The 12359-nt window shown below is 34.9% G+C and overlaps 1 protein-coding gene across 5 annotated transcripts in view; it reads right to left on the bottom strand.

Annotated features, from left to right (window-relative positions):
* The window catches only part of PAN3 (poly(A) specific ribonuclease subunit PAN3), an 82319-nt gene that overhangs the window by 28990 nt on the left and 40970 nt on the right, over window positions 1-12359 (bottom strand). For all 5 annotated transcript variants that reach the window (XR_012763830.1, XM_075419856.1, XM_075419867.1 and 2 more), the window contains 2 exons: window positions 8725-8875; window positions 347-594 (listed from right to left, as the gene is read on the bottom strand). Coding sequence is in view for 4 of the 5 variants with exons in the window: in XM_075419856.1 (XP_075275971.1) it covers window positions 347-594; window positions 8725-8875 (399 nt within the window). In the remaining variant the exon portion in view is untranslated. The remainder of the gene's footprint in view (window positions 1-346; window positions 595-8724; window positions 8876-12359) is intronic.

Here is a 12359-nt window from a genome sequence, read left to right as displayed (position 1 = left end):
CCTTTCCCCTCCACTGTGAATGTAAGAGTTATTTAACCTACCAGAAAAAAAGCCACAATCTGAATTTTTGATGTTTTCCCATTATGTATGTATCCACTGAGACACACGTAAAATGCTTTCTTTCTATTGCTGTATTAAAAAAAAAAATATCCCAAAACTCTATACAGAGGTAAATGAAAAATACATTAAAAATTCTCTGGTCCTTAAATTTCAGTGATTTGGAAGAACAATTACAACAATTAAAAGGCCACCTCGTCATACTGAAGAATAAGAGTTTCAGACTGTTAAGAATAATCTCTGTGGTTATCAACCAATTCCATACACTTCTGTATGAAAGCAAACATACCATTCCTGTGACAGGTGCTGGAGTTGTATCAGTGTAGAAGTATGTCGTTCCACCCACTGTTTCCTTCTGGATCACCTGGCCAGTAGACGGAGGCTGAGAGACAGCATTAGCAACAGAAGCAGAGGCACTAGTAGGCACCATATAGTTTGCTGGGTTAGGAGTATGACTTCTTCTTCGAGGAGCAGGAGATGTATGAGGAGTTATTTTGGGGGAATGAAGAGGGGAAGATCCTGCTGACAGCGACATTCCTTTAAGAAACACAATAAGATTCTTGATCAAATCTTTGTCATAAAAAAAAAAATATTAGCAATTTGAAAAAAAACAACCTTCACTACCAATAATATTCTGAGCAGGTGAGACAGTAAGGATTGCTACATCTATATGAAGAGTTCAAAGGTAAAACATGAAGAGCAAAACATGAAGAGCAAGACTGAACAGATATATTTTTCCAAAAATCTTTGCTTAGTTCAGAAAGAAAGGGCTTGTGAACTTATGATCTACACACAGAGAACTGAAATGAAAAATGCAGAAGTAATAGAAAGAGGGAGACGAATCAAATTAATGCTGTGTCTAGAAGAGAGCTTCCTAAACTGCAAAAAGGTAAAATAGTAATGACTATGTAAGTGAATGTTTACATAAGTTACACGATCAGTCAGTGGTGTTTGCTAGGCTGTAACTCACTTCACCTAATTAGGTGTGTACCTTCTACTAGAAACAACTCCACAGCTATGAATATTAAAGTTAGATCTCCAGTAACTACAGCACACAAATAAACAACACGCAATATGCTACTTTTAGTAATTTCAAGGGAGGAATTATCTATTTTCCTATAATTACTCTATTAAAAAATCATCCTCCAAAATATCTATTTGATATGCAAAGATAGGTAACTTCTCAGAATACGAAGTCTGTTAGGCATTCATACTGAGATTTTTCAAATTTAAAGTGATTTTATTGACTGGTGTTCACCCTCAACATTAGACAGGCAACTCATCTGAAAGTTGAGAAGCTCAGCTTCTAAACAAAGAGCATCAGTGAGGAAAAACAAGGGCAGCTTTTTTTGTGTACACGCATTTCCACGTTGTTTAGTTATTAAGAACTAGTTTAGTTACTTCAAGTGTCCTTGTATGCAGAATTCTCAGATATGCTTATTCGTAAAAGTTGAGATGTCAAAGAAACCTTCCAGGGTGAGAAAGAGATTACCCTTCAGAAAACTCCTAGTATTACTAGTAGAAGATCCTAGATATCTAGGTACTCAAATTAATACAAAGGAGAGCATCTCTGAAACTTATTGTTGCTCAGTTCAGATTCGGATGTACTTTCTCTTCGTTAACAGAATTATATTAGTCATACTAAATTCTTTTTTTGAAAGGGTATAAGATACACAACTTCTATATTTACTACTCTATGGACAGCTGAGAATTCTTCTCTAATTAAGAACTTATTGAGTTGGTACTCAGATGTTTGCTTAAATTAGTTCCATTTATGGTTACCAGAGCTTATAAATGGAAGTAATTTAAGCAAACATCTGAGTAATAAAAACAAAAGCAACTATTTTTTGCATACATACCTATTAGTTACCAAAAGCTAGTTTAGTTACTTCAATAAAGACTCACTGTACACAAAGTTCTCAATATGCATCATCGGTAACATGCAGGAGTGTTTTTACACTCCTGTCTTGTCTCTACAGTAATCACATCCCTCCTACATTTACTTTTTTCTTTTTTTAAACCACAAAAGCAAATAACAATTTTACTATTAACAGTTTAATCAGTAGTTGGGTAAAAAAATCTTTTGAAGCTGTATTATCCTAATGATATTAACCAAATATTTGTAACCTTTAATTTAGCTCCAATCATTTACTTTTTTGACAGCTCAAAAAATATGCGTGTTAATTCAGCACAATTATTTCTTTTGTTCTTGCAAAGTGAAAAGTTCCAAGAAAATACATAAGCTTTTTTAATGTAAACCATAAGAAAATCTTAGGCTTTTCTCTTTAATTGGGTCTCTTTTGTCATTTATTCTTTTTATAAAATATAAAAATATAAGAATATGAAAAGTATAAAAGTCTAGACTTTTCTGGGACAGATCTCTTCTTTACATTAATGGATATATGTGTATGTACACACACCTTATAGATACGCAATATTGTGGAATAATTGCTTGTTGATTTGTGTATTAACTCAGTAAAATCTGTGCTATGATAGGTACTTCTGAATGTTTAATTTTTAAAGTACTTCTGAATGGTAACATAAGCGGTCTCCCAAAACTCTGTTTACAGACCCACTGCATGACCATAAAGACGCATTGCAATAGCACTGGTTTATGCTACAAAAGAACGTAAGTTTCTATCAAGGTAAAAGTTGCCTTGGGTGACTAACACTTCAATATTTCAGTAGCTACTGTATAGATGGTTATATTTTTAACAAAAGACTAAAACATGAATGCATTCTTAATCCACTGTAGGAAAAGAGCAATTTCAAAGGAAACAATACAATCCTATTAAAATCTGAAGGACGGCTAATTAAAATGGCCACAAAACTGAAGCAGGTCTACAGCTTGTGTCTATGATATTCAAGGGAGTCTCTTCATTTAGGTAAAGTTATTGACATGTCTTTTTCACTCTATTTCAATAAAACATAGTATTAACTCCTTGCAAGCACGTAATCTCTACTCAGATGGAAATAACTGGCTTCAAGAAACTTTTTTTTTTTCTGCAATAAAACATTCAACTGTAGGAACCAGGAAAAAACCAGCAGCCTTCATATATACTAATGAAAAATTAACCGAAGACTTCTCTACTTCAAAATAAAAACTGTACGTACAAGACATAGTATACCTTAAATCTCATCTTAGAAATGAAAGCGATGACTTGCAACCTCCCTAATATTACATTGCGACCTTCTACTGGAAATTTCTCAGGAAAAAAAAAATATATCACTAGCAGTTCTTACTGCAACAAGTGCAAACCACTTCCACCATAAGATTTACTTTTTAGAAGGAATAATCTATTTAAAGAATAGTTACAAAAATAAATCCTTCAGTCTTTGGTTGGGTATTAATGCAAGATTGAAAGAAAAGAATGACTAAGGTACACAAATCCTTTCAAACACCCTTCCAGCCTGTTCGGTCTGATTTTGGAAGGACTTTGAGAGTTCAATGAAAATCATCTGGTGGGCAGAACATACAGGCTTCTCATTTGCCAATATACATAGTAAGTTCAAGATATGAAAGAAGCTTGACTACAGTTTGGTTTTATACTACTAGCACAATATACTACAAGTTACGAGAAATTTGCTGCTAGTGCTGCAGTGTGTATCGACAGGCTGAGGCAGCAAATATTCAAGGCGATAGATTCTTGCGAGATACCTGCATTAAATTCTGCAGAGTCTAAATAAATAAGTATTAATTATTAGAAGTCCAATGTCACATAAAAAAACAGCTTTTAATATAGTGAAACTGATGCATAGCTAAGTACTTAAGGAAACAAATAACTGAGGGGACAAACTCCAGCAGATCTCACAGACTTCATTAGTATTTCAATCAGTTAAAATCTTACTAATATTAATATTTAACCAAAACAAAATAGAATTAGAGGAAAATAAAGGAAAATGGCTGTATTAAAAGGTGAACATACATTCCTACTGACCCATACTGAAGGGAGAAGGTTGCACTAAACATATGACAGTAGCAATGTGGTGAATTTGGAAGCACTTGTCGCAGAATTAGACATGCTGTTTCCAACAGCACAATTTATATAAACACTCACCTAAGGGCCTATGAAAAAAATTGGATTTGAATGATCTAATTACAATTTATTTATATATATCTCTCACACCAGTGATCCTGACCAAAAAAAACCCAAACATTTTTAAGCTTTCCCTACAAGACAGTTTAATGTTCCCCTATATTAAAATGTCAGCAGGTGTACCAAGACAAATACCAAAAAGCCTGCTTCAAATTGTCCTTCCTGAGACCTATCTACTAGTAAAGCTGGCTCTCCATTCATTGTCTCAGTGAATCTTAATATCCTTCACAAATAAGTCAAATTTTCTGGAAAGGTAAACTGCAAGGAGAAAGGGCTTCTTTCACTTCACAATTATTTACATCTAAATAACTGTGTCCTGGTATACAGCTGTCATGGCATCACATCAACATGGAAATGGTTGAGGGATTTGAAGGTCTTTTCACAACATTCACAGTGACTGTACAGGCTACCTACACATACCTGGAGCTCCTGCTGTTATTCTCATTTTAGGTAGAGAAAAAGGTCATATTTACGTATCCCTCTTTATTGTTGTATTTTCACTTCTTGCATTGTTTTTTATTTTTGAAGTTTCATTGTGACTGAGGAAACGGAAGTGATAGACTTTGAAATTCATTTGAGACAGTGCTCAAAGATATTTTACGAACTTAACGCTTCTAATAATCTTTGTAGCATGCAAGGTACTTGAATTAAAAGCTATTTTGAATTTGAGAATTCATACAGATAAACAGGATCAAAGAAAGGGCATCAAGGATGAACTCTCATTAAGGACTCTGTCTACAGTTTTCTGGATTTAATGGAAGTCTACAACTTCATGAAGCAGGATTTCACTGAGCTCATGTGTATACAAATCAGCTGGTCTACAACATAAGTACTTTTTAAAAAACAGAGGAATCTAACAATATTCTATACATACTGTCTTGCCTTTGCCTACAAATTTACTCTTCTACAATCATATATCTATGCCTCTAAGGCTCGTAATACATTCAAAGGTCAAAAGTTAAGCATTTACCATTTCATTACTATAGTGTCTTGTACGTCAGAGATACTCTAGGCTACTAGGTACATTCTGAGAAATGACTACAAGTAAGTAAGCCAGACTATTTCAGTAATTCTTTCAAGGAGCATCCTTAAATTCACTACATATTTCTTTTAAGTTCTCTATGAGGTCATTAGCACTACAGCTGTGTACTTCCAAGTTAGTTCAATCAACTTAATTCCCTGACTCTGAAGTTTTTTCTCCTCAATTTTATTTTGGGATAAAACTAATTTCACAATCTCTTGGTCTTCTTCCTCTCTTGTACTACTCTGGCACAACTGTAGAACTATCTCAGCAGAATAGCTACACCATACTTGATACAGGAGGTTGGCACAAGCTCTTGGTGCCTCAGGCCACCCAAACCAGCTCAGCTGAAAGGGGGCCATTTCCAGCTGAGATCACAAGCTCTGAGAACTACACTCTCATAGCCTGTCATGACTGGAGAGGTGTCAACTGGACACAAGTATGTCACCTTCATGCTCCTGGCTCCTAAGCCTGCAGGTTCAGACTGGCAGCAGAAATGGGACCTCTTACACTCTACATAAGCTCAAATCCTGTCTTGGACTAAATACAGAAGTGACAGCAAATTGCTGTCATTTCCATCGATGACAAAAGCATCACTCTTTAGCTTAAGCTAAACTCAAGCCAGACACAGATTTTTCTCTGCTGGGGCCTATACATCTGTTCTCGCTCAAGTTTAACACAGCAATGACGTCTTATCACTTTGATGACATTCACTAATTTCTTTCATATGCCTTGTGGCATATTTTAATGACGCTATTATTCTCAAACTGCTACACAGAAGTGAATAAGATAAGTTTGTTAACAAAAATACTATTTGAAGACTGCCAACAACTCACTAAATTTCCCATACAAATGACAGAGAGGATGTGTTTGCTAGCAAGGGAATGGGAGGAGCAAAAATCAGGTATTATCCAGGGGAGCTTAAGGAAAGAAGGTTTGGAGAAGGTGAAGGAGATCTGTTCAAAGCTCTTCAATAGGACAACTTTCTCCAGCTATTTGTGTAAGTCACATCTTACCTCACTATGTTTTCATATTCTATCACAGGCTACAGAGATGCAGACTGGCTCTGTATTGAGATTATGCTAGAAAGCACTTATCTAAGCAAATACACATAAAAGTAGGAGTAACCTTCTCCCATGCTATGCCCTAATGGATATGTCAGGAGTGGATACAAGAAGTCATCTATTGAAGTATGCTAGGTTTCAGTCGTCATCTTTTTTCCCAGCACTCCTGCAGTACTCTTGCTAAGAGAGGTGGAACAAATATTTTCCAGGGACAATCAATTTTGTGAACAGTTATCTACAAAATACTAGATGTCAAAAGTGGTTTTCATTTACACCTACCTTTAAAGAAATCTCAGAAATTAGAGATATGAAAGAACTTAATTTTTTCCATCCTTAAGAGAAATCAAAGGATCATTCTCATAATTTACCTACTTTGTTACGGGTGAAAAACTATGGAGCTTTTAACACATTATTGCCACTACATTTCCTTAATTTTTATGAAATATTAATTTCCTCCAGTACCTTGTAAGCTATTATAAGCAATCTTAATCTTCTGCAAATACTGAAATCTTACACATGTCCTGAAAGTTATTCTACTGGAGAATATACATAATTTAACTGGAAGCAGACTTATCTTTATTTAAAGGAAAATTCTTATAAACTCTTTATACAGGTTTCCTTCGAACTTTTTTTCACTTATTGAAAGCTAACATCCCAACAATAATTTTTAATGACAATTTCCTAACATACTTACATCTTTTTTTATTCTGTTATCCAGTATGACCTAATTGGTCATGTTTCGCCACACATAAATACCACTTTCTTATTTAAGAGCCTAATATTTTAGAAAGAGCACCTCCTAACTCTCCTTGAGGTAACAAAAGTTTTTGTGGATGTATACTATTAACAGCTAAATCATTTAAGTAAGAATAAATGTCCATGAGTATTATTTACACAGGACATTTAGATTCAGAGAATTCTGCGCTCAGTGTAGAGAAACAATCTGCTAGAGAAATTAAGAGCACCCAACCTAGACCCCTACTCTGAACTATAGTTTCTTTCTAATTATAGAGGAAGAGCAGGGAAACAAGCCAACTTTGCCTGAAGTTAGCCCTTGTGAATACTCCCCCATCCCTCTCACCCATAAACAACAGTATTTGAACCTAGATAGTTTTCAGCACTGGCATCTACATTTCTAGGAGCTTAAATTGCTGCACGAACTTCTTTCATCAACAGTGTTACTTATCCTTTCAAGTGTTACTTACAGATAGTAACGAAATTGGACTGTGAAGGATCCCTCTGAGATCCCACTGGACACTTTCCAAAAGTAGATCATTTTACTGTATTCTATTTACTCCTTTATACACTTTTCAATCCAGGTGACAAGGCTGAGAGGCATATAAACACAACAGTTTTCCAGTAAGACTGTACAGCACAATATAGTATGAAGCAGACACAGTACTGCAACATGTTCATATGGTCAGCAGAAGCATCAATGACTTTCCTGGCCTGTTCCAATAGTTCTAACATGAGCTAAGTGCTGGCTTCTTTCCTATTGACACTGAGATTTATCCTCTGGCATCAGGAAAGACAAGTTCAGTTTAATAGATGATAATTGCTAATATTGGTTTAAAACCCCAAACATTTATAACATTTGCTCCTCTGCCTTTTGGAAACTACCTAATGATTCTTGTCCATTGCAAGAGATTGCCAAAGGTTTAAGTACATACAGAAGCCTGCTAAAGGATCTACAACGTGTACAATCCAGAACTGCTGACAGTTGTATCTTGAAACTATTTCATTTTAAAAAAAAAAATCAACTAGAATTAAGTTAACATTTTAAGATCAGAAATCCAAAAGATGCATGAAGAGCTTGAACTTTAAGTGTAAAAAAATAAATCTTGTCACACAGAATTGCATGACTGCATGGAACACATCTGAGTAAGAGTTGTAAACATGGGAAAACCATAAACTGGTTTTAGAAGTGAGAGTACATGACAGATGTAATAGCAATTAACACTAATTTGCAAAGCAAATTATTTCAGAATAACCTTATCTTTTACTTATTTTTCATCAATATTTTTAACATTTTTCTTAACATTGAAAATAATTACTTCTAGATTACACACTCTAGAAAAAGAGCAGATCAATGTGAGGTGATCAGAGCATTTATTCACTGCAGAATGCAGTGGATTTCTAGACTAGGGGTAGTTTAAATCATCTTCAGGTACTGCTCTTGGCAAAGACTGCGTAGACTACAGTATATGGTAACTCCACATCCCTTTTCCCCCAAAACAGCAGAGTAAGTTAGTGCTGCTGTGGCTGAACAGATTTCACAACCTGCAGTGTGATATCCATACTGGAAGATAAATCCCAAGTTCCTGCACTTCTATATGCTTGAAGACTATCTTAAAATTAAGAGCAAAAGTAGGATGTGGCTACACTTATACCAAATAAACCTGACCACTATCTATACAGGGTGATGTTTGACATCATTCTAAGTTAAAAGAAGTAACTGTACTGCAGATCAATACTGTCAACTTACCTGGTGCTAACCCAGCAGTAGCAGGACTTCCCATGGAGGGGTGAGAGAACAAGGCTTGAGAGAAGGCAGACATACTTGACTGGGATACATTACTCAGCCTGGAGGTTGATCCTCCTTTAGGAATAAACTCACTTGCAGAAGGATTTGGTGTCTGTTTGAAAACAAATGTACATTAAATGTTTATTTTTAACATGAAGAGATGGACAGGTGCCTATTCACTAGAAAATACTTTCTAGGCAAGACTACTGAGCACAGGGGACATTTTTAAGTTACACAGAGCTTTCTGACAAGCACAGCAGATACTGGAAGCTGGTCTGTATGAACAAATTTAAATGTTTTTCTAGCTTACGTCTAAAGTAGCATTATCAAACTTTCCATATGAACAGCTCACGTACAATTTCATACAAACATTTTGCACAAGGCTTTCCATAAGCATTACATTATAAAGTTGGAGAACAGACTTGACACTGAGAAAGCCTTGCCACTGCTGCAGACTGTTCCTACGTGACTGTAAAGACATCATCTCAAACTAAGTATGTTTCAAATTAAAGCCGTAAAAATGCTTTCTACTAAAGAAGTCATCCCTGCCTCTATTTCAAATAGGCCTATACGCTCCTTTTTTGTGAAGTTCACTTGTGTTTTAATTACCTCCTCCATTTACGTAGCACCTTTAATAATGAGGTTTAATTTGGTACCACAGAAACAAACAGCAACAGACTGACCATCAAACACTCCGTACCTATTAGTACATAAAATATGTCACACAATCAACTTTTAATTTCCATTAAAATCTGTGCACAGGGTTTTGTAGTTTTGGGATGAGTTTTTGGTTTGTTTTGGGGTAGGGAGGGTTAGAAAAAGAAAATCCTAATTAGAGCTCAAAAGGCAAAAAGCTTATTATTGGACAGCCAATTACAAAAGACATTAGTGTAAGAAAAAAGAAATTAAGCCAAGAAACAAAACCAATTATTACATAAACATATTGCAAAGCTTGAAGATTATTAACTGTTGAAGTTAAGTTTATTAAGTAATCTTCAGAGTACTTCTCAAGTGTCTAATGAAAGAATTAAAATGAGAAGACAGTAACAGCTCCCAATAGACAAAGGATACTGTTAAGGTAATTCATAATGTTTTTTAAAGCTAGTTATATTGAATCAGTTTTTGAATGATCGAAAATATCAACTGTTAGTTAAATTACCAGTAGTGATTTTTACCAACATGAATAACATTGCATCAGAGAAGTCACTGCCAAATTAGAAGTGTGATTACAAAACACTTCATGAAAAAGGATTCTTTTTTATATTAATTTGGTTTTAGTATGTTTTTTTGAATACTTCAGCCAAATATCACAGTGTTAATGTATTTCAAAGCACTGGAAAAGCAGGAGGATTCTAAAAGCTTTAGAATTAAAGTAGATGCTCAGGTTAAAAGCAAATAGTAAGAATATTCCAACTTTAATTACATAGTAAATTTTAACTGCTAACCACCTTATGATGTTACATATTAGTCACGTGCATGTGTCTGAATATTCAAAGAATAGCTACAACCAGGTAGACTGGTGAAGTAAAACACTTATATTTACATGGATAACAAGTTCACAAGAATCTTAAAACTCTTCAGTCACATTTAGTTAAGGAAAACTTGCTAAGGTATACACTCATGCAGCAAAACAAATGGCAAGTTGTACTACACAGGACGAAAACAAGTAATTGATACATTTAAACTCAAAAGATAATATTCTGGACTCATCTGAATTTTAGGTACAGCAGTAACTAAGAGAATGGTGTTCCTCTCAATAAAATGCAATAATTCAGACAAATCTGCACTGCAACTGGAGAAAGTGACAGAGGTGGTAAAGAGCCCAGCAGAACTTGTCCAAGCAGCAATACAGCTGAGAAGTCACCATCAACCAAAACGAGCAGGGGACAGAATTTGTAGCATCTTGCTAAAAAAAAAAAAAACATTTCAAAGAACTACATGAGATCTAAGATTTTGCACTGCTAAAACTAGCCAAGACATATGCACAGCTCTACCACAACTAAATACTATGTCAACTGGGCAACAAGGGCAGGACATGGCAAAAAAACCTGAAGTATGCAAGTGGAGAGAAAGACACCTTCTGGAAGATAACCTCAGCCTTTCCTAGGACAACTGAGAGAGTTCCCAAAACCCCATCCATACCATTCTGCCTAAACTCTTACCACTTTCACCAACTGATTCAATCCATGCCTACAGAATAGGACTGTTTTTTATTTCTAAATGCATTTTGCAAGTTTTCATAGACCAGTTTTGGTCTCCAAAAGTTACTTAAATGTCCACCATCATTTTTCAAATGAAGCTGCTTGAGAGCTCCACTTCAGCTAGGAAGCCATATTCTCAGTGATTCAAAAAATTATGTTCCTGGTCTGGAAAAATACCCCACTTTCACTCTGGCAACCATAACAAAGTGTAAATTCCAGTGCTAGTTTTAAATTTGGATCAACGGTAAGCTTGAAAATTGGTCTAAAAGGGAATTGTGATCAAAAATCCTACAGGGTATTTTTACAGTTTTTCTATTAGAATCTTACCCAACTTCCCAAAATGAAGTTGAGTAAAAAACTTTTAATTTTTATAATAATGAAAATATTCTACATCTAATTAGTGAAAAACATTTACTTCATTATTATGTTTAAACTTCCTACAAGCACAGTTTTTAAAAAAATTTCACTTAATTAGTCATTAATTCCTCATCTCAGAGCAAAGTAACTTATTCATGCTACACAGGCTTAAAGTTTTAAATCTGAGTAAATTAGGATTGGTAAAAAAAGGTAGAGAAAACAGGTATTGAAGACTTGGGAGTAATTAAAAGAATGGATATGCAAGAAATACTTACAAGACATGTAATGAATTATGCAACACTGATGTTAAAAAAAAAGCTGTGAATGTACTTTCTAAAGCCCAAATAAGAAACGCAAAGCCAGCTAGCGCTGTCTGCACTATGCACAATATAAAGACCTTATTTTCAGTTTCAAATCCAAATGTCCTATAGCCACAGACAAACTTATTTCAAAACGTTAATGTGTTTTCAACAAACAGCATTAAACAGAAACAAGTACAGCTTTGTCAGCTATATTAGCTTTTCCTAGAAACCCACCTAAAGTAACTTCAAACTCCTGCATTTACTAAAATTACCATTATTCCTTTTTTTCTCTCAACCTGGCCAGTTTAAATTTCATTCCCCTTCTATATTTATAAAAATACTGTCAAGCTAAGGCAGGGAAGCAACTTCCCTAAGCATTATTTGAATTAATACCTGCATCGTGCATTCTTATCAGAATGATTCCATGAAAAAAAAATCACCAAAGTACCTTATTTTCAGATTCTTTATGTCTCACTCAAAAAATCTCTTTTCGGTCAGCTTTGCAAAGAAACTGCCAAAGACAGACCACAAAACTGAGTCCATCCAGCTCCACATACAAAAACAATTTCTATACTTCGGTACATCAAAGAATGCAAAATGTTACAAAATGCATACAAATACAGTCCAAATGAAGGCTGAATTTAGTTACGATGCAACCAGCAAGGATGGAACCACAAGTGAAAAAAGGGGAGGGCTATAAAACAACTCCTTCGTGTTACCATTCAGCACAGAGTTT

Source organism: Opisthocomus hoazin, chromosome 1, assembly GCF_030867145.1.
Source record: "Opisthocomus hoazin isolate bOpiHoa1 chromosome 1, bOpiHoa1.hap1, whole genome shotgun sequence".
Classification (NCBI taxonomy): domain Eukaryota; kingdom Metazoa; phylum Chordata; class Aves; order Opisthocomiformes; family Opisthocomidae; genus Opisthocomus; species Opisthocomus hoazin.
Note: the sequence above shows the minus strand (reverse complement) of the source record. Positions and strands in the feature narration are given on the sequence as shown.